Source organism: Panthera onca, chromosome C1 (genome assembly GCF_046562875.1).
Source record: "Panthera onca isolate mPanOnc1 chromosome C1, mPanOnc1 haplotype 2, whole genome shotgun sequence".
NCBI lineage: Eukaryota > Metazoa > Chordata > Mammalia > Carnivora > Felidae > Panthera > Panthera onca.
Genome location: NC_138346.1, coordinates 150754241 through 150776462, shown reverse-complemented (window position 1 = coordinate 150776462; position 22222 = coordinate 150754241). Strand labels below are relative to the sequence as shown.

The 22222-nt window shown below is 36.9% G+C and overlaps 1 protein-coding gene and 1 pseudogene across 8 annotated transcripts in view; one reads left to right on the top strand and one right to left on the bottom strand.

Moving 5' to 3' along the window:
• Positions 1-18594, top strand: part of PRKACB (protein kinase cAMP-activated catalytic subunit beta) — a 131575-nt gene extending 112981 nt beyond the window's left edge. For all 8 annotated transcript variants that reach the window (XM_060621731.2, XM_060621728.2, XM_060621729.3 and 5 more), the window contains 3 exons: positions 331-453; positions 12422-12586; positions 16085-18594. In XM_060621731.2, coding sequence (XP_060477714.1) covers positions 331-453; positions 12422-12586; positions 16085-16210 — 414 coding nt within the window. In that variant the 3' untranslated portion in view covers positions 16211-18594. The remainder of the gene's footprint in view (positions 1-330; positions 454-12421; positions 12587-16084) is intronic.
• On the bottom strand, positions 3492-3640 carry LOC132673925 (U4 spliceosomal RNA; annotated as a pseudogene).
• Positions 18595-22222: the final 3628 nt, after the last annotated feature.

Below are 22222 nucleotides of genomic sequence, written 5' to 3'. Positions count from 1 at the left end.
CCTTCCTATTGTTGAGCAACAATTAAATTATCCCAAGTAATTAGGGGATATTTATTGTCTACAATATTCTTAATGATTTTAGGAACGAGGTTTAATAATATTTCCAATTCCAATATAATTGGAATATAGCCGATATCTGTAAATTCTCCCTGTTTAATTCAAGTGTGATCTGATACATTTTGTTCATTTTTTATTCTCTCCTGCATAGCCGCGCAGCAAGTGCTCTTTAACAAATTTCATATGCTTGAAGATCATTTTGAAATCATCTATGACTTCATTCCCTTCTGGTAGATTAAGTAATAACTAATATTTGCTGCTGGTTTATCTTAGGGCTACAATAAGGCAGTGGATTGGTGGGCATTAGGAGTGTTAATCTATGAAATGGCAGCTGGATACCCCCCATTCTTTGCAGACCAACCAATTCAGATTTATGAAAAGATTGTTTCTGGAAAGGTAAGTAATACATTTTATGATTCCTCTATTACTTGTTATTTCTATAATGAAGTGTAAGATTTGTATATGAAAACCATTTGATGTCATCAGAACAATTACCCTAAATTGGGAAGAATACAAAAATATCCATAGTTCCTGTCTTTGTATCTAGCATTCATTTAAGATAACAAAATAAACATTAAATCATTGAAGTTTCTTAAGAAAATGAGGCAGTTTTACAAACAAGTTAGCAAAAAGATAAAGCAATTTTCTTTTTTACCACTCATAAAATATAGGATCATACCTCTCATTCTCAATATTTCTCTAAGTAAGTAAATTTTTACTTAGTTATTTCATGTGGGTATCTCCTTAGAGAGAAGTTTTAGGGGCTGTTTTTGTATCTCCTTGTATTTTCAGGAGAGACTTGTTTGAATTATGCCAAACATCACAAAATTGGAAGCAAATACAAAATAGATAAGCCTTTATAAAATGGAAGTTCAGAGAAAGGATATTTATATAATTGTTCATGTTGATTGTGATTATAATTGCCATTGATCTTTAGCAAATATGGCAATAACTTTTTTTTGAGCATGAGTAGATTCACTATATCATAGTATTTTACATTTTGTAATTACTCCATAAACCTTCCTTCTTTTGTAATCCCTAATTTTGTTTCCAAAAGTATCTCAAAACAAACCATTCATTCTTGCCTTAGCATACACTTTTTTTTTTTTTTAAATGTTTGTTTATTTTTGAGACAGAGAGAGACAGAGCATGAATGGGGGAGGGGCAGAGAGAGAGGGAGACACAGAATCGGAAGCAGGCTCCAGGCTCTGAGCCGTCAGCCCAGAGCCCGACGCGGGGCTCGAACTCACGGACCACGAGATCGTGACCTGAGCTGAAGTCAGACGCTCAACCGACTGAGCCACCCAGGTGCCCCTAGCATACACTTTTAAAAAAATACTACAGTCGGGAGCCTGGGTGGCTCAGTGGTTAAGCATCCAATTCTTGATTTCAGCTCAGGTCATGATCTTGCGGTTCTTGAGTTCAAGCCCTGCATTGGGCTCTGTGCTAACAGCGTGGAGCCTGCTTAGGATTTTCTCTCTCAAATAAATAAATAAATAAATAAATAAATAAATAAATAAACAAGCAAACAAACAAAAAAACTTAAAAAAAATACTACAGTCAATTTTAATAGAGTTGAGTCTGATTCTTTCCATCTTAGAAAGAATAGGCTTTAAAAAATTCCAAAAAGACCTTCTATACATTTATGATAGAGTTTATAGGAAGGGATATTTTCCCATTTTTCCCTTTTTCCTATTCCTACATGTGGTACACCCCATTGTTTATCTTTCTTTTTTCTTTAGATCACATAGCCCCATTTAGAATATGACCAGGAAACAGAGCATCAATCTTGACATAACAGTACCCTGAGATGTGATGTAGTTGACTTTTTTCTATTTTGTAACCTTAGTCTAAGGCAGAGAATTGCCTAATCAACCTAGAGAATCTGGAAGGACATAGAGGAAAAGTCTCTATTTCTTTATACCTCAGCCAGATTCACACTTTACATTTAGTGTAAAAGCTGACCCTCAGCTCCATGAACTTAAAATTTATATCACCTATATCACCTGAATGTCCCTAAAGTAGTAATTTATCTTTTTTACCAATATTCAAATTTAAATCATGGATGCCACACAGCTGGACTGTGAGGACAAGACACCAACAGAATGAGTCTATCCAGCCCCCTAGAATCCACATCTCAACACGGTATTGTTCCATATCTTATAGTGTATACGTAGTCTACAGGGATCACAAGATTTTCAGTTATATTTCCCTTCACTTTATGAAAGTTTTATGTTATGGCAGTATTCACAAACTAGGGGACTAACTAAAGAACTTATACTTCAGCTATGTCAAAAATAAAAATTAAATACTTCTTAAAGATAACTAAGCTAGGTGTTGAAAGATTTACACCAAGGTAATACAGAAAGGCAGAAAGGAATACTTAAATTAGGTATCACTGCTGTCCTTGTTACATTTGTAGGTATCTAGGCCTCAGGTTTCTCATCCTTGTAACTGTTTTCATCCAGCAGAATATCAAAGGCACGGTAAAAGAACTTTTGAGATAAACAAAACATCAAGAAAAAGTAGTGTGCAAGACAGGTATTAATTTTTTAAGAATTTGAAAGGTGATTATGTAAAATCTCAAGAAAGAATATGACCCAAAGGTCATATGAAGAATGTTGAGGGAACTGAAATACTTTAAAATCACTGAATGAAAGAAGCATAGAGTAGTCCACCCTTGTCTACGGTTTTAGTGACCTACAGTCAACTGCAGTCCAAAGCAGGCGATCCTCCTTCTGAGGCATCATCAGAAGGTCAGTAATAGCCGGCCACTACAGCACAACACCTGTGTCATTCACCTCACTTCATGTCATCACATAGGCATTGTATCATCTCACATCATCACAAGAATGGTGAGTACTGTACTGTAAGATAGTTTGAGAGGGGGACAGAGAGAAAGAAACCACACCCACATAACTTTTACTACTGCAGCATATTGTTGTAATTGTTCATTGTTTTTAATCTCTTACTGTGCCTAATTCATAAACTAAACTTTATCACAGGTGTATGTATGGAGATAAAACAGTTCAGGGTTTTATCAAAGGGTTCAGCAAAGACCAAGGATGCAGAAATTCTACTAATAGCTATTAGAAATTCTAATTTAATTATAGGTCATTACAAAGCTCCTACATTGCTTTTACTTATACTTTATAAAAGAAGTAAAACTCTCTGACAAGGATGCTGTCATGACTAAATTTCCCTTATTTAGAAAAATTGCTTTGTTTAAAATGAGTCTGTCTTCATCTGTATGAATAGGCCTTCATTAGCCAATCATTCCACAATGTGGAAAAAAAAAGTTTACCTGTTTATGAATATGTTTTTATTTCATATCAAACTTTAATAGTCAGGTTCCAATATTAATATTTAAATCTGTGTATATTCTATAATCATAACTGTTTAAATCCTAGTCACCTTATTAGAAGAATGGCAACATAAAATTTTATCTTATCACAATATCTGATATCTTTCTTCACTTATTTAGAAATATGATAGGATGTTTGGTATACTATTGTTTTTCAATTAGCAATAATCGCGCCTCGGATAAACCTCATTGGCTATGATACTGCCATGGTGCAAAGCTTGGTATACTATTGTTTTTAACTAAAGGTGCCAGATTATCGTGTCCCATATTGGAAATAAAGTTATTTTCTTCCTTTTTCAACCCTTTGCTCTTAAAGTAGAAATCATGAAGCAGAATATTGGTACTAACAGATCTCTAGGATTTACACTGTGTGAACATAAAGTCATATTCATATGCACCATTCCCAGTAAAACCATCTGTTTCAACACTCAAAGCCAAACTGGAATGTATCCCTATCCACATGACAAACACATTACAAGTTTATTATCTCTCTGGTTAGTAAATAAAAGCCAAATTGGAGAATAACTAATATTTAAATTTTTTCATTGTTCAAGTCATTAAAACTCAAATTTTGGTCTTCCAAATCCTATATTTGTATTTAAAAATCTTTAATGATTTGAATGATATATCATTTAAAATATGTTTCAATCATAATTATTTTTGCTGATTTTTTAAAAGTGTGTTATTATTTTATGCAACATTTTATATTGATTACTGTCTCCATTCTGAAGCCATAGATTATAGGTATCAGTAACATCAAAATTAAAATAAAATGTATTTAATGAAGTGATTAATTCACTGAAATACACATATTTGAAAATTAGGTTGCTAAGTATTTTCTCTATTACAATATTTTAACTCAAGTTGGTATTTTTAAATGCACAGAAAGATGATCAATCAGCTTGTTAGATTCTCTCCTACACATATTTTGCCTTTAAAAACGGAGGAGGTGGTATTTTAAATGTCAAATTATTCATGTGATATCAAGGTTCAGGTTTAGAAATGCACAGTTGACAGAAACGTCTTAATAATTTTCACATTAAATTTGACATTTCTTAGCAATATATATGCTGAGTTTCTGTATATAGTCTTTAAATTCCATACTTCAGTGCCATATACTCTATGATAAGAATCAGTTGTGGTTCCTACAGCAACTCTATTTAACTGCATCACTCTGAGAAATATATAAGTTAATATTGTGTTCAAAAATGATACTTGAAATAAGGCAGTCAAGTAACAGCTGTTGTGGAACCATAACTTTAGAGTCCTTGACTTATGAAATTTAAAAAAAATTTCTGAGCTCTATTATATTTAAAGTAAATATTATTCCACTTTTAATGAGCACCAAAAATGTACAAGGAGACGCTATACAAAATATAAAGTTGTAAACATACATATATATAGAATGATCAAAGAGTCAGTTCATTTTTTCCTGAAAGGAAATTCATATTCACATGAAGGGTAACTGACTAGCAGCCAAATAGCTATTCCTTTCTGTCTCAGGGGTCCCCAAAGCCATTCCCAGGTTAGGTGATTTGCTAAGAAGACCCAAAGACTTCAACATACAGCAATACTCAAGAAATGAAGCCCTTATATTATAACAAATACCTTCATTATAAGATACCTTACAATGAAAAGATAATAAGTACAATCAGCAAAAGGAAAGGCTCATGGGGCAGTATCTAGAGGAAACTAGGCACAAACTTTCAAGAGTCTTCTCCTAGTGGAGTGACAACAGATGAACTTAATTCCTCCAGGCACAAATTGTGACAACATGGGTAAATGTTGTCTCCTAGGGAAGCTCATTAGAGACTCAGTGCCCAAGGATTTTATTGGGATCACATATACACCCTCTACCTAGCCCATACCTACATCCCAAACTGACAGAGCAAAGTAGATGTTTGGCATAAACCATATTGTTTGTACAAACAATCTAGGTACAGTGAACCACTCATATTATTTAGGGAAAGTTTCGTATCAGTGTGAAGAACCGTTACCATGCCAATTGCCAGATCCTGCCCAGGGCTAAACTTGCAAACAGGCTTTCCTTAAAGGTAACAGTCCCAAGCCTGCTATATTAGCTCTTTTCTGCACCATTCTGTTTCCTAAATAACATACACATAGGCAGAAATACTACTGTACTTGTTCTAAGATACCATTGTTAATGCTTTTGGGGAAATTAAAGTGCCATTTTTTATTTGGCTATGGCTATAGTTAAAGAAACTTAGATAACTCAGTAGTCATTTTCTTAAAATTCAAAAGCAGTTTTACCATTTGCCTAAAACCAAGGCCATTTTTTAACACTTTGCTGTGGTCATTTAAAATTCTTAATAGCTGCTTTGAGACAGTCCTTACTTTAGTGGCAGTTTGATGGCAATTTGTTTTGCAGGGGAAGGAATGAGGCTTGGGTAGGTAATGGTCCTCTGTAACCATCTAGATTTATCGTAACTACCACTGTTTCTGCATAAATAAGAGAACAGGTCAGAGCACCCAGTTGTGGTAGTAATATTTATTTTTAAAAATTTTTTTAACATTTATTCATTTTTGAAAGTGAGAGAGACAGAGCATGAATGGGGGAGGGACAGAGAGAGAGGGAGACACAGAACCGGAAGCAGGCTCCAGGCTCCGAGCTGTCAGCACAGGGCCTGACGCGGGGCTCGAACTCATGGACTGCGAGATCATGACCCGAGCCGGAGTCAGACGCTCAACCGGTTGACTGACCCACCCAGGTGCCCCTGTGGTAGTAATATTTATAAGTATTTTTTAAATGTACTGGATCTTTCTTTTTATATATAAGATCCAGGCTGGTTAAGTTTCCTCAGGTCCTTTGAGGCAGTGTGGAGGTTGGTACCATATCTATAGAAAGCTTAATGTGTGAAAAGTTGTTATGCCTTTTGAAAAATTTACTAATGTATATGCTCATTTTTGCTAGATAAATTTGTTACTGGGATACAGATTTCTTAGAACTGCACCTAATTTGGGCCACCTGGGTAGTTCAGTCAGTTAAGCATCTGACTCTTGATTTTTGCCTCAGGTCATGATCGCACAATTCATGAGATCGAGCCCTGCGTCAGGCTCTGCACTGATAGCCCAGAGCCTGCTTGGGATTCTCTCTCTTTCTCCCTCTCTGCCCCTACACTGCTCTTGTATGCTCTCCCTCTCTCTCAAAATAAACAAACTTAAAAAAAAAAAAACAACTGTACTTAATTTGAAAGGTAACTTTTAAAAATTTATTCTAGCATGCTTGTGGACAGAAGTTAACAGATTATTGTTTGTTGGCTGGGTGCAAACTCTTTTGAGTCATTTAAGCCAATAAATTTTATCTCAATGCATAAAAAGTAATGTGACTAGTTAAACTATCTCCCTGTCACTTGTAGAAGAAAAGCAGTAAAAATTTTCCCTTCTTCTTCAAAGACCAACTTTGTAATTCTGTGATTAAGCTGAGCATAGACAAATTTGATTTTGGTCTTATTTCTAAAGCTAAAAAAAAAAAAAAAAAAAAAAAAAAAAAGTAAAGCAGTTAGTGAATTTAAATCCCCTGGTATGGGTATGGTAACAACATGATCAGATTTGCTTTATGGATGTAACTTCCTCTTAATTTTTAGAAAATACTAATTTTCCTAAAACCAAAATGTACAAGACTTTATAACCGGTGCTGAGGGGCGCCTGAGTGGCTCAGTTAGTTAAGTGGCCAACTCTTGGTTTAGGTTTAGGTCATGATCTTGTGTTTGTGAGTGCAAGCCGCTTGTCAGGCTTTAGCACTGACATTGCAGAGCCTGCTGAGGATTCTCTCTCCCCTACTCATGCTCTTGCTCTCTCTCTCTCTCTCTCTCTTCTCTCTCCAAATAAATAAATAAACTTAAAAAAAATGTATAACTAGTGCAGAAAACAGAATCAATATTCTATCGAGTGAATTCAGATGTGAATTTCTTAGTTGGTTTAACATATTACATAATGAAATTTGATGAAGTTATTTAAGGTATCAGCTATAATTACAATGCTGTCCTTATAAAACAGGGTCATAGTTGTCCTTTTTCTCCCTCACTCTACCAAATTTAAGTACCAAAAGAAAAGAAGAAAGTGCTTTTTCTATAAATGAACAGGTGGAGCATGAGACACGAAGGAACTTCTTGCATTCTCCGAACGATGTTTCTAGCACAGACTAGTCTAGATATCTAATGATAGATATTGTTGCCTTCCAAGTTTCTTCTTTGATTCAAAAGTCAGCTTCAGATCACTAAAATATTATTCTAACAGAAAAATTGAAAAAATTAAAAATGTATTGAATTAGTGCCTTGCATCAGTTTCATAAAAATTACCTAATTTTTTTCACACCTGGGGGTATTCATCATTTTATAGAGACCAGAAAGGTGAAAGAGTTTGCCCTAATGCATAGGGAATGTATGTAACTGGAGCTGGGAATGGAACCCAGGTACTCTTTCTATTGAAGTGATAGGCTGGTGGGACTTTTGAGATGGTAAGAATGTTCAATTTTATTCAGTTTAACTCCCTTATGCTATATGTAGGCAAATCAAGACTCAGAATTGCCCAAAGATAAAAGGTAGTTTGTGGCAAAGCCAGAAACTGAATTTAGTTCAGTGGTTCATTTATTATTTGTTCACTTGGCTTCAGTAACTCTTCACAATCTTAGTTTTATTCTGCATTACTGGTCTCTCCTTGTTGATCCTCCTTGCCTTGGTCCTCTTCTTCCTCTGCACTTCCTCCATTGGTGGATTCATCCGGTTTCATGACTTTAAATGCCAACTGACGATTTCCAAATTCACTTTTTCAGTCCATACCTGACTCTTGGGTTGCAGACCCTTGTAGCCAACTTCTTACCTGAGATCTCCATTCAGGTATTCGATACATGTCTTAAATTCAATCTGTCTAAAACTAACAGATTTTTGTTTTCCCTGGCAAATCTGTTCCTCCCACTGCTCTTCCCGTCTCAGTTGATGGCAACACCATCCTTTCAGTTACTCAGGCGAACATACTCTGGAGTCCTCACTCCATATCTAAAGCACAGGAAAACCATTTTGACTCTATCTTTACCTATCTTTAGCATACACACAGAATTCAACCACTTCTTGCCACCTCCACTGATATTGCTCTCTTCTGAGTCACTAGAGTGGTTCTTTAAAAGTGTTAAATTAGATCCTGTTACTCCTTCCAGAAGCTTGCAGTGGTTCCCCATTTTCTTCAGAGTAAACATCAAAGACCTTACAATGCAAGACTTTGTGAGGTGTGATAGGATGACAACATTTGTAAAGGATCGCTCTTGTTGCTAAATTATCATCTATCATCTCTCATCCTCACTAGGATGTAAACTCTGTAGGTAGGACTGTTTGCTTATTTTGTTTACTACTATATGCCAAGCACATTGGTGCCTAACACATGGAAGGTGTTTGATCATTATTTGTCAGATGTGAATTCATGCATTCATGTAATATTCATTGAGCTCATATTATATGCCAGACAGTGCTGGATACAGTAAATTAGTTATGGTCTCTGCTTTCATGAAGCTCTCATGAAGTGGACACTCACTCTCAGAGATACTGACTTAGGTGGTCATCTGTGTGTTCTAAACATGTATTTTTTTAGTTGTCACAAACTTTTTGATACGCACTATATGTCAAAAGCTTGTTCTGATGTCTATACCTCGTTGTAGAAATAGATTTATTCTCATGAATAGATTAGGAAACTCAGAAGTAACTTAGTCCCTAACGGTTGTTAAAGCATTCTAAACAGGAAATATCGGGCAAAAAAGATCAAAAAAACACTCTAGGAAGTGTATATTGCACAAACACCTCTTTCATGTTAAATAATGCCAGTTTCCAATAATCTTATCTCTCAGATCTAATGGTTTAATGGGTCCAGACTTTTTCTTTTCCACATCTGGCTCTTTACAGCTACTTTCACATTGTTTGCCCCATAATGGACTATCAGAGAGACGTAGGAATCAGGAGGATTCAGTTATTTTCCCAACAATGAAACTGACTGAGTTGGTAGTCTCACTGGAGCTTGGTTTCCTTATCTTAAAATGAAGATTTGGATTAAATTAAACTAAGACTTCCTTTGCTCCAATACTCTAGGATTCTGATTTCAATTTTTACAGCAGTTATAATCAATAATAATAATAGAAATAATACTCTTAATACAGTTTTGAAGGAAAAATTATCATGCTTCCCATGATAGAAACCTTTGGTGTTTCCAAGTTAACATGCCATAAGTAAAGTCTTGCATCTGAAACATAATTGTGTTTAAGTCATTTTCTGGTTTTTGCTAATTTCAATTTGATGAATCAACATGGCTCTTTGGAAGGTCAAATCAACAAAGAAACTACATTTCTGATTACATTTCAGAACAGTCATGGAAAAAATACTTTCACAATGATTCTCATTATTTCTCCTTCAGTATACTTAAAGGATATGACAGATTCTCATCATTAACATGCCTACTATATGAGGTGGGCTACCTGTCAGAATCTCTGGGGAAGAAGACTTGTGATATGGAGGTGAAGAGGATATGTCTGTCACATGATAAGTTTTCCAAATGCCGATGTCCACCATCATAAGCCCCTACTATAGCTCCCCATTTGAGAATCACTGTTCTAAAGATTACAAAGATACATACGCACATTAATCCAAGACCAGAGCTTTATCTGCATTCCAAAATAAAGATCTACTCTATTTAGGTGTGTATATTCTTTAGGCACTCTATTGCACGTTACCTGAATTCAGAAGATAATTTAAAAAATTTTTTGATGTTTATTTTTGAGAGACAGGGTGTGAGTGGGGGAGGGGCAGAGAGAGAGGAAGACACAGAATCCAAAGCAGGCTCCAGGCTCTGAGCTGTTAGCACAGAGTCCAACGTGGGGCTCGAACCCACGAATCATGAGGTCATGAACTGAGCTGAAGTCCGACGCTTAACCAACTGAGCCACCCAAGCACCCCTCAGAAGATATTTTTTAAGTTTATTTAATTCTTTTTGAGAGAGAGAGAGAGAGGGAGAGGGAGCGTGAGCAAGGGGAGGAGCAGAGAGAGGGAGAGAGACCCCAAACAGGTTCCAGGCTGCAAGCACAGAGCCTGATGGGGGCTTGAACTCACAAACCATGAGTTCATGACCTGAGCCAAAACCAAGAGTTGGACGCTTAACTAACTGAGCCACACAGGCACCCCCAGAAGATAATGTATATGTAGTACATTATTGTCTACCATTCCAAACATCACGAAAGGGAGAATAACTGGCATATTACGTTGAACAGTTCATGCGGACTCTATTCTAAACAAAGACAGCTCTACTTCAAGTAAGCTACTTCTTTGGAATCTAAGCAAAGTTGGAATATAACCACTATAAAAATAAGTCATGTTATTTTTAGACACTATGCCTTTTGAATACCCCATATTCTCTAGTTTCTACTCCAACTGGGATAAATGAGGAAATGTGCAGCAAATATTTTTAAGATGAAAATTTCAGTCTTTTAGAAGTGTCCTGACAATAACTCTTTTCAGGTTATTGAATCATGAAAAACAGTATAGAATAATTAAGGATATATACTCCAGAGCCAAGAGTACCTGGTTTGGGATGATAGCTGTACCACTTATTAGCTCTGTAATCTTAGGCAGGTTACTTACTTGGTGTCACTTTCAATTGTATCACCTGTAAGTGGAGATAATAATCATGTTTACCGTAATGTTAGGTTATGAACCACTGCACATAAAGTTTAGCACAGTGCCTAACTTCTAATAAGCCATTATATTAATAAAACGTTACTTTTGGAAGTAAAAACTAAAGAAGGAGCAATTCATGTGCCTTTTTTTTTTTTCTTTTTTGGAACATAAACCCTCTTATACTCTGTGGTAATACGGGCTTTGCAAAAATGAGGCTTTCAGTTGCTAATTTATTTGAGTTAATCCCAAATCCTGTTGGGTCATTAGCTATTCAACCTTCAAATAGTCCTTGGTTGTTGGACACAAATTTTAGTTTTCCTCTGGTATGATGATGACTTTAGTTTATTATTTACATGAAAATTTTTTTGATCTGTCACTAGGAGAGAAAATAAAACTTCTGCACAAAGTAGAGAAGATAGTGCTTCTCAGGCTTTCATGAATAGAGATAAAAGCTCAGAATTTCAGACCCAGTGCCCCTATCATTTGAAGCCCCAGGATCGGCATTTTTACCCTCTACCCCTCCAGTTGACTCTGCTGAATGTGGGCCCTAGGAGCACACTTGGAGAAGCATTTATTTACAGAATAGCATAAATAGCAGTCGGGAGACTATAGTTACGAGTCTGGCTTTGCCATAGGGTCTAGCTTTGCATGCTTATGATTTAATTTCTCCTTTGAGACTATGAGAATGCACATCGTGTTGCGCTTTGGAAACTCAGAATATATATGTTAAGGAGTTATATTTATTTGAAGACAGTGTAATAAAGAACAAAATTTATGCGGCTAGGAATCATGACTAGATTTCTAGTCCCAGCTCTGCCACTTTATAGTCTAGTGATTGGGTAAGTTATACAATGTCTGCGAATCCTAGTTTCTCCATCTTTAGAATAGAGTTAATACCATAGTCACCAAATATGTCATAGTTCATTGCTATATATCTAGTGCTTAGAGCAGTGTGGTACATAGTAGGTCTTAATAACTAATTGTTGACTAGATGAACTACATTATTTGAAATGACACAATCAATTCTGGGAATAAAAACACAAAATGGCACAGTACCTTCCCCCCAGAAGCTCATGATCTGGGGGAAACAGACATACACAAATATTACAACATACCTCAATAAAGATCAACTGAGGTAATGTCATGACACGCGATACAAGTTATAAGGTGATGGTGGCACTTGTAAAGAACCACAGTAAGAATGCAAGGAGTTCATAAATGGGGTCTATTAACCCTTTAAAGCATTTTCTTCAGATGTCTATGGTCCGTTGAAGGTGAGGCCATGATAACCACTGGAATGTGAATTTGACCACATGGCGTGTTCATACAGGTCCGATTCCCATCGCACTTCAGTTCAGATCTCAAGGACCTTCTAAGGAACCTGCTGCAGGTGGATTTGACGAAACGGTTTGGAAACCTGAAGAATGGTGTGAGTGATATAAAAACTCACAAGTGGTTTGCTACAACAGATTGGATTGCTATTTACCAGAGGAAGGTGAGCCATTTCTTTCTTTAATTTAAAAGCTTTTGGAAGTTAGTATTTAAATTATATGTGGTAAAGATATTTTCAATTTAACACGTGGTTTTAATTTTTTTACCTTTGAATTAATCCTATGCAGGACTTAAGGCACCTTTCCAGCCCACAACTTAAAAATGAGTTTTTAAAAAAATGAGTTTTCTACTTGATAAAAGAGAAGGCATATTCTATTTTGACCATCAATCTGAAATTTTTTTTTTAACGTTTATTTTGAGAGAGAGCACATGCATACATGCAGGAGGGGCAGAGAGAGAAGGAGAGAGAGAATCCCAAGCAGGCTCCATGCTGTCAGCACAGAGCCCAAGGCGGGTCTTGATCTCACAGAGCGTGAGATCATGACCTGAGCCGAAATCAAGAGTTGGATGCTTTACTGACTGAGCTACCCAGGCGCCCCAATCTGAAATGTGTTCAGTGTCAGATTTTTCCTACCCTTGCCTCTTACTCTTCACAATATTATGGTAATTATTAGGTAAACAATGTCCTAAAGGTTTGCATTTCAAAACTGATGTGAAGCCGCATTAGAAAGACAAAAATAAACAAATATATTCTCCTTCCTGGAATTGGCAAACAGCTGGATTTAATAACATTTAATAGCTAGATTCATCAGATATTTTTCAGTCTTTATCACTTTACCATTGTAACAAATTGAGACATTGAAGAAAGATTTTGCTGTGCTGAGTTACTTTTCTCTCAACATTGCTTCTCAAATTCCTAAAGATAATTCGTATTTATAAAGTGTTGTCATCTTGAATATATTTAATTTTTTATTTTTTTTCCATAAAACCAAAGCTTCTAATGTTTCAGAGACTTGCCATATTTAATACTGCTATGCAGCCACATGAGTGAATTTCCTTAGGAAAAAAATGTAAATGCTATAAATTAATATTAATAGCACGGTTTTCCTAGTTTATATCTTTTGGAAAAGAATATAAAAACAAAGCATTAAAAGAATTTAATAATGCAGCAAAGACCAAAACAATATGAGGGCAGTAGTCTCCACATCTCATAAGATGGGTTCAGAAACTTCCTAGGCGTTAAATTCATGAAACAGCCCTTAGCATTATTATCTCAACTGGATATGTTATGTAGTCAAGAGCAATTCTATTTGGGTGATTTATTGAATCTGTATTTTCTTTTAGTGCTTTTTGATCTAACTTCTTTTTGTCGTTGTTTAGTAATTAGCCAGTTACCCTCTCACCATTTGTTGAATAATTCTTCTTTGACCTCTTGTTTGAAATTCCACCTTTGCTAATGCTGAATTATTACATACTTCGGTCTGTTTCCGACTTTATGCTTTAGGGGTTCTTTCTGTCTATTCTTGTACTACACACCACACTGTTTTACATACCTTGATGGTAGCTTTTATTCAATTTCCAAAATATTTGTATATTTACTATGTGGAATTCTTATCAATGTTCAAGGAAAAGAATATATAGTTCAATATATTTTAGTTGTAAGAAAATACACAAAACAAAATTTGCTATCATGCAGGTCAATCATATTAAGTGCATACTGTTGTGCAGCCACGACTGCCGTCCTTCTCCAGAGCCCTTTCATCTCGCAAAATGAAAACTGTGTACCCATTAAACAAGGACTCCTGTTTTATTGGTCTCTCCAGATATCTATATTGTCTTTGGGGCTCTTAATTAGGATAACAGTATATTAATTAGAAGAAAATCAAAATCTTGAAAATTCCTCATAATTAAAATGTTATGTTTCTGCCCCGTGTTGGGCATAGAGATTACTTTTAAAAAAGTAAAAATTAAAATCTTCTCCTCAAACATATTCAGTGCACCACTTAATATTAATAAAGTCCCTATTTTAAATAAAGGAAAGCCATTTTAATTTTAGGATCCAAGGAGAAAAAAATGTTCAGAATTTAGCAATGCTATTTTTCTAAAAGGGACATGTTTCTTTCCAACTTCCCAGAAAGTTTTGATAGCTAGATATTTTAAACAAAATAAACTTGGGAATTAAAAGGAAGATTAAGAGGAGCGCCTGGCTGGTTCTGTCAGTGAAGCATGTGACTCTTGATCTCCAGGTCATGAGTTCAAGCCCTGTGTTGGGCCTAGAGCCTACTTAAAAAAAAAAAAAAACACCAACAACAAAACAAGTATATCTAAGAATTATCTGTAACCTCAAGAGAAGGGAATTAAGGAAAAGGATGGAAATATAAAGGCTTTAGAAATAAGGAACCGATAAAGGAAAATCTGGAGTTCTGTAACCTAAAGTGCCAGTATTTTGGTACCAACAGTTAATTATCCTAGAACTCTCTTAAGTATTGTACCATTCCTTGAATGAAAATGTTGAGATTAATAGCAAACCTACTGTTTGCTTTCTCTTTTTTTTTTAACTTTTTTTAATGTTTATGTTTGAGAGAGAGAGAGAGAGAGAGAGAGAGAGACAGTGTGAGTGGGGGAGGGACAGAGAGAGGGAGACACAGAATCTGAAGCAGGCTCCAGGCTCTGAGCTGTCAGCACAGAGCCCGATGTAGGGCTCAAACCCATGAGATGTGAGATCATGACCTGACCCAAAGTCGGCACCTTAACTGACTGAGCCACTCGGGCACCCCTGTTTGCTGCTGTTTCTAATGCTGTTATCATTTAGGGACTTAAAGGCATTTAAAGATGCTACCATATAATAATGGTGGGAATTTATTTTCCTTAGTATTTAGAAACTGTCAGGAATTCATTATTCCTCTTTCTGATTCCAATATTTGTGGGTTTGGTTTTTTTTCTCCAGACCACCATGCAATTAACTCAGTTCTTAACGCTGAACCTGGAGATAGCCGCAGACCCCACAGGCTGAGGGCTCAGTTCCAGAAGAGTGCCCTCCACCCACCACCACTGCAGACATTAATTGCAAGTTAGGCACCTGCTTCTGACTAAGCAGCTTTAGATCAGAGGTTTCCCACAAACCCCTCCTAGGGTTCAATTAATTTGCTAGAGCAGCTCAGAGAAGTCAGAAACTACTTACTGTTATCAGTTTATTATAAAAGAATGTAACTCAAAGACAGCCAGAGGGAAGAGATGCATAAAGCAAGATATGGGGACGGGGCTCAGCGCTTCCTGCTCTCTTCAAGCACGCCACTCTCCCCCAATCCCCACTTGTTCACCGGGAGCTCTCCATACCCCATCCTCTTGAAGTCCTGTGGCTTCATTAGGTAGGCATGATTATTTAAATCATTGGCCATTGGTGACTAAACTCCGTCTCCAGCCCCCCACCCTCCCCACCCCCGCTCCTTGAGGTTAGGAGATGAGACTGAAAGTTCCGAGTGTCTAACCAGCACCCATCCTTAGGTTACCTAGGGGCTTTCCAAAAGTCACCTCATTAACATAACACTTATGACATCCAAGAGTTTAAGGAGCTCTGTGCCCGGGATTAGGGTGAAGACCAAACACATTTTTCCTATGATAAATCAAAATATCACACTTCATTTTTCTGTCTCATTTCCAGGTGGAAGCACCATTCATACCAAAGTTCAGAGGCTCTGGAGATACCAGCAACTTTGATGACTATGAAGAAGAAGATATCCGTGTCTCTATAACAGAAAAATGTGCAAAAGAATTTTGTGAATTTTAAAGATGGGCAACAAGATGACATCAGAGCTCACACTCAGTCTTTGCACTCTGTTGAGAGATCAGGTGGAGTCGAGACCGTCCTTGTTGAAGCAGTTACCTAGTTCCGTCATTCCAGCGACTGAGTGAGGTCTTTATTGCCATCGTCCGTGTGTGCGCTCTGCGTCCACCTATGTAACAAGGCACCGCTAAGCAAGCATTGTCTGTGCCATAACACACAACTAGACACCTTCCCGCTTCCCTCTGGTTGGGCTTTCTCCTCCCCTCCACCCATTTCTTCCTTTTTCATGTTCGTCGGGTTTTCTCCAAGCAGTGCTCCATTTTATTTTGTGGGTATTTCAGACGGGCAGTGTTATGGCTCTGTGATATTTGAAAGGAAGGGTAAGTGTTACCTTCGGTAGTTCTTGCCGTTATGGTTGTTGGTCGATGGCTTGAGGCTGTACGTCCAGTAATTATTTTTACTTTGAGTAGCTCAGACTCAGTTTTGCCAAAACTTCTGACAATTTTTGAAGACAGAGTGTCGTATCAACAAGGCAATTTATACAAAACAAAACAAAACAATACCTTTTGCAGAACTCACCGCTCTGGTGAGACATTTGGATAGACTAATATAGAGTAGCTACACCCGGCAATTTGGATTTCTAGAGATCAGAGGTTCCGTCTCCCTTCACCACCTTTTGTATTTTCCTCCCGGTGAGTAATCGGGTGACCACCTGTGCAGTGTGACACAGGCAGCTCACTCACAGGAGAAACTAAAGCTGTGGGTCCCATCACTTGGTAGGGGACCATCACTTGGTCATTGCTGTAGGGATTAGGGCTTTAAGATTTCTACACCTTCGCTCCTCCGTAAGGATTTTAGCCAGTATTTTGACAGAACGCGACTGATGAAGAAAGGGACAAATTTTTTAGTTTCTCAAGTCCTCCTTGTAAATTTTTTACGGGAAAAAAAAAAAAAAAACGAACTAAAAAAGATCATTAATGTGGACAATTACTTTGCTGAGTCCAACAAATGGCTTGATGCTTGTAAGTAGTGTAGAGACACTCTTATTTATATAGGGATTTTTCTGTTTGTTTTGCTTCGCTTTGTTTTGTCACGGTTAAGGACAAAAGGAGTTGTTGCCAGGTTATTCCAGCATACAGTATCTGTCAGCCCGAGGGAGAGGCACTGTTGTAGCTTCAGCGTTCATCCTATGCCTCATCCACGAGGAAAAGGGACAAAGTTTTTAAAACTGCCACAACTGTATTTTAATTTTGAGGTGTGATAGTTTTAGACACGTTAGAATTTCCAGCCTCTTTCCGTACACAGCATGTATGATCATGCAGATGCAATGTTAGCATTTGAGTTTAATTTTTTTTTAATTCTTTTTTGCCAACAGCATTGCTGTCAGTGGAAATTTCAAGCATTTTTGCACAGTTAGTTCCACATTTGTTGAGAATCCATGGCTTAACTCTGTTTTTTAAGTATTTTTTTCTTTGCTTTTAAATTTTCCCATCTGGTTTTATCTCCGTGTGTCAGTGACCTATCTTAAAACAACACACCAAAAGAGCTGAAAGTAAACTCTGTTCATTTTTTATGATCAATTTACATGCATATAAGTTGAGTTGTTTTTAATCAGACTGATCTTAATGTATATAAGCATTCTATTTGCTTCATTATTGGTGCCGGTCACTGACAACTTCTTTATCTCCGTACCACACTCTTGTAAAACCTTTGAAGACATTGAAAAAGCCTGTCTGGGATGTTCTCTGCATCCATCTGTACATCTTTTGGTTGTCAAGTGTTCCTGCATGGTTATGTCATTTAAGAGCTGATAACTGATTTCAGTTGGTCCACTTATATTTAAAATGTGCAAGAAAAATATGATATACTTTGCTGTATCAAGTTTTATGTGACAAAAAATATGTCATTCATGTTAATAAATTTAAACCATCATTTCTATAAAATATTTTCATTCAGTTTTTTTTGGCCCAAGAACATGCTGATCGTTGTATTCTATATGTATGCAACAAATTCCATGGTAGCTTTATTGTATATTATTGTAGAATTATTTTAATAAATCATGGGGATGACAATTTGATTATTACATTTTAGTTTTCAGCAATTAAGAAGATTTCTCTAAGTTCTAAAAAGACGTTTTAAATAAAATAACTACTTGCCCTGCACAACTTGCTGTAGAATCTGCCTAGGTAGATGACCTCTCGGCATGCGTTGGTTTTGAGGGCTACTTAGCCATTCCCATTTCTCTCTCCACTTAAAGGACATGAGCAAGCTTTCAGATATGTCAAGGGAGTCTATTTCCAACCAATTAAGGATGCGGAATTAGAATATCTTCAAGTTATATAAAACTCCCAGTTTCAGCCACAATTTAGCCAAGAACAGGATGAAAATTTGAATAAGAAATCAGTGGAATGAATCAGTGTTTAACCTCAGATTACATTATTTGAAGCAGAAGAAATTACATTTTTCCTCAGTAAATGGTAAGGAGATGGCACTGCAGAGGAGGGACCCCTTGACTCAAAGTCAAGACATCTGGGTCTCAGGTCTGGTCTGTCACAGTCGGCATGACCTTGGCCTCAGCTCTCTCTTCTACAAAATGGAAGAATTCCATTAGGCGGTTTCTAAGGTCTTTTCTAATTTTCACATGTCATGACAAAATTCTTTTTATTTGACACTTTGAAGGGATAATGTGCTTTGAAGTAAATCTCGGTAAGGTGATATTTTAGGGCATCTTTCTTCTCCTTATCTCTTACAGTGTTCTTACAATTTTTTGAATATCATAAGGACCTTATGTCTGTTTTGATTCCTTCCTCCTTCACTGATGCTAAATATCCAACTGATATCAAACTGTCAACCTACCAAAAACAGATATTGTGGCTTGTGGGTATTGCTGTCTTGTTTTTGATATGTTCTTGTATTGACTGCCCATTGGCCTGAAAATACTCATCATAAGCCTAAAAAAAAAAATCATTTTTCTTTCCCACTGACCGTTTTATCTGCTTGTTGTAAGAATCAAATGAAATAATGTATGTGAAAGCACCTTGTAAACTGTAACCTATCAATGTAAATGTTAAGGTGTGTTGTTATTTCATTAATTACTTCTTTGTTTAGAATGGAATTTCCTATGCACTATTGTAGCTAGGAAATGCTGAAAACAACTGTGTTTTTTAATTAATCATAACAGCAAAATTAAAGTATCTTCAAAGGATAAAACGGTGTCTTGAGTTCTATTTGGTGCCCTTATCTCTTGATTTCTTTTCCATGGATACTACAGATGCCTATAGGTTTCTAGTTTCTATGTATTCATGCTGGTCTTTGGTGATGGGAACAGAGTAATAGGGGAAGAATGCCCACCAATCTAGTCCAACTGAGTATATATTAAGAAACTACTAGATTCATTCCATAGTTTCTAAAAAGTGTTTCTACTTCCTCATGCTACTAGTCTAACTTACTCTTAACTTAATGTTGAAAATTTACATATTTAAATAACTGACACTGCAGGAGCCCTCATCCTTATATTGGAACAATGCACTATGAATTTTTACCTTTTTCTTCAGAAGTGTTGTTGAGGTTCATAGTACCTCTTCCGATTTTAGCTAACTGATTGGTATGTGTTTCTACAGTTGTCCTTGACCTCAAGAAATAACTTTCTAGGTATTTAACACCTTACCATTTTTTATTGTTATCATTGTTACTGCAAACATTTACAAATATTGATGTACTTTATAATATCATGTTTACTATTTTTACACCAGTGCTTTCTTTATTTTATCATTGTCAGGGCTTAATACAAAATACCAGTTTTCTCATTTCCTTATACAACCAATTATAAAATTCTAGCCATATCTTCACTCACCCTAAATCATCATTTGAAATCCATTTAAATTTTTTCTTATGCACAAATATTGGATGTGAAGTTAAATGGCTTTCGTTTCAGCCGTCCTGAACATTTTCTATATGCTTTTTTTAATAGCCTTTGACAAGGGCTCTCTGATAAGGGCTGAATTGTGTTCCTTCAGAATTCATATGTTGAAGTACTCAGAATATGAGTAGCTCAGAATAGGACTGTATTTGAAGGTAGGACCTTTAGTTAGGGTAAAATGAGGTCATATGGATGGGCCCTAATCTGATTATGACTAGTGAATTTACAAGAAGACATTAGGACATAGAACACACAGACCCAGAAAAGACCACAGGAAGACCTAAGAGGAAGGCGACCATCTATAAGCCAAGGAGAGGGGTTTCAAAAGAAGCCAACCCTGCTGACACCTTGATCTTGGACTTCTAGCCCCTAGAACTGTGAGAAAATAAATTTCTGTTGTTTAAGCTGCCCGCTCTGTGGTAGTTTGTTATGGCTGTCCTAACAAACTGGTACACCCACCGCGGTGTTCCCATGTGTACACGATATTCCCATGGTGAAGGGCTTGCATTGATCTCACTTCAAATGCTTTAGAATTGGCCCAAACTGAAATAATTTACCATAAGCAAAAACCAAGCAAACAAAAAAAGTATGTCATTGTGGTCACAAACCTCAATGCACCTGTTTTCTTATTTCTCTTCTCTTCTGGAATATAAGCAGGAAACGGAAAACACTAGCAACTGAGCATAGGGGAAAGCATGGGTGGCTGAAAGCACTTCTAACTCCGGGTCAGACTTACCCTCGGCATCAAGCTATGCCAAGCAAGCTTTTTGAAGCTGTGCTAGTACAACCTAAAACTGAACAAATCATTAAATTTAGAGCCTCTGCGCAGCTGTTAATGGTGATGTTGATGAAATGGCCAAAAGGAAAGTGGGAATGAGGATAAAGTAGTGGTGAGGAAACCCCAGTTGGTCTGTCATCTGATTATTCGGTGGTTAGTAATGCTCGCAGTAAATGATTACCTAAACGTGTTAATTTTCTATTGCTAGTATAATAAATTGCCACACAGTTAGTGGCTTAAAACAACATAAATTTATTATCTACCAGCTCTGGAAGTCTGATATCAAAAATGAGTCTCATTGGGTTAAAATCAAGGTATCAGCAGTACTGGATTCTTTCTAGAGGCGCTGGGGGAAAATCTCTTTTCCAGCTTCTAGAGGCTGCTCACTTTCCTTGACTTGTGACCCCATCCCTCCATCTTCAAAGCCAGCAATATTGGGCTGCATCCCACTGACATCCTCTTCTGCCTCCCTCTTTCACTTTTAAAGACCCTAGTGATTACATTGAGCCATCTGGGTATACAGGCTGTTCACCCTATTTTAAGATCAGCTAATGAGTAACCTAATTCCCCTTTACCATATAACTTATCACATTCACAAGTTCTGGAGATTTGGACATGAACATCTCTGGGGCAGAGAGAGGACAGGGAGAAATTATTCTGCCTACCACACCTAATAATTTCACTTTAGGTGGAAAATATGGTTATGTCTAAGGTGGAATTAGAGACAATCTTTTCACGATTCAAAGAGAACGTGGGCTTCCTGAAGTGTAGTGGTTAGCATGCAGTGAATTTTCAAGTACGCTATCACAGAACTTGAGTAGCAAATCAGTTCTGAGTGCCTTGAAAGGTACTCATCACTACAGCAAAAAACCCAAAAAAAAAACCAAAAAAACACACCACAATTGTATGTCACTACCCACCAATAAAAAGACGAAAATTAATAACACTGATAATACCAACCGCTGGTGAAGATGGAGAGGAACTGGATGGAACTGTCCTGCATTGCCAGAAGGAATATAAAGTGGCACAGCCACTTTGCAAAAAACAGTTTGTCAGGGGCGCCTGGGTGGCTCAGTCGGTTAAGCATCCGACTTCGGCTCAGGTCGTGATCTCACAGCTTGTGAGTTCGAGCCCCCTGTTGGGCTCAGTGCTGACAGCTCAGAGTGGAGCCCGCTTCCGATTCTGTGTCTCCCTCTCTCTCTGACCCTCCCCCGCTCATGCTCTGTCTCTTTCTCTCTCTCTCTCAGAAATGAATAAGCAATAAAAAAATTAGATATTAAAAAAAAGTTTGGCAGTCTGTATAAAGTTAACCATTCAC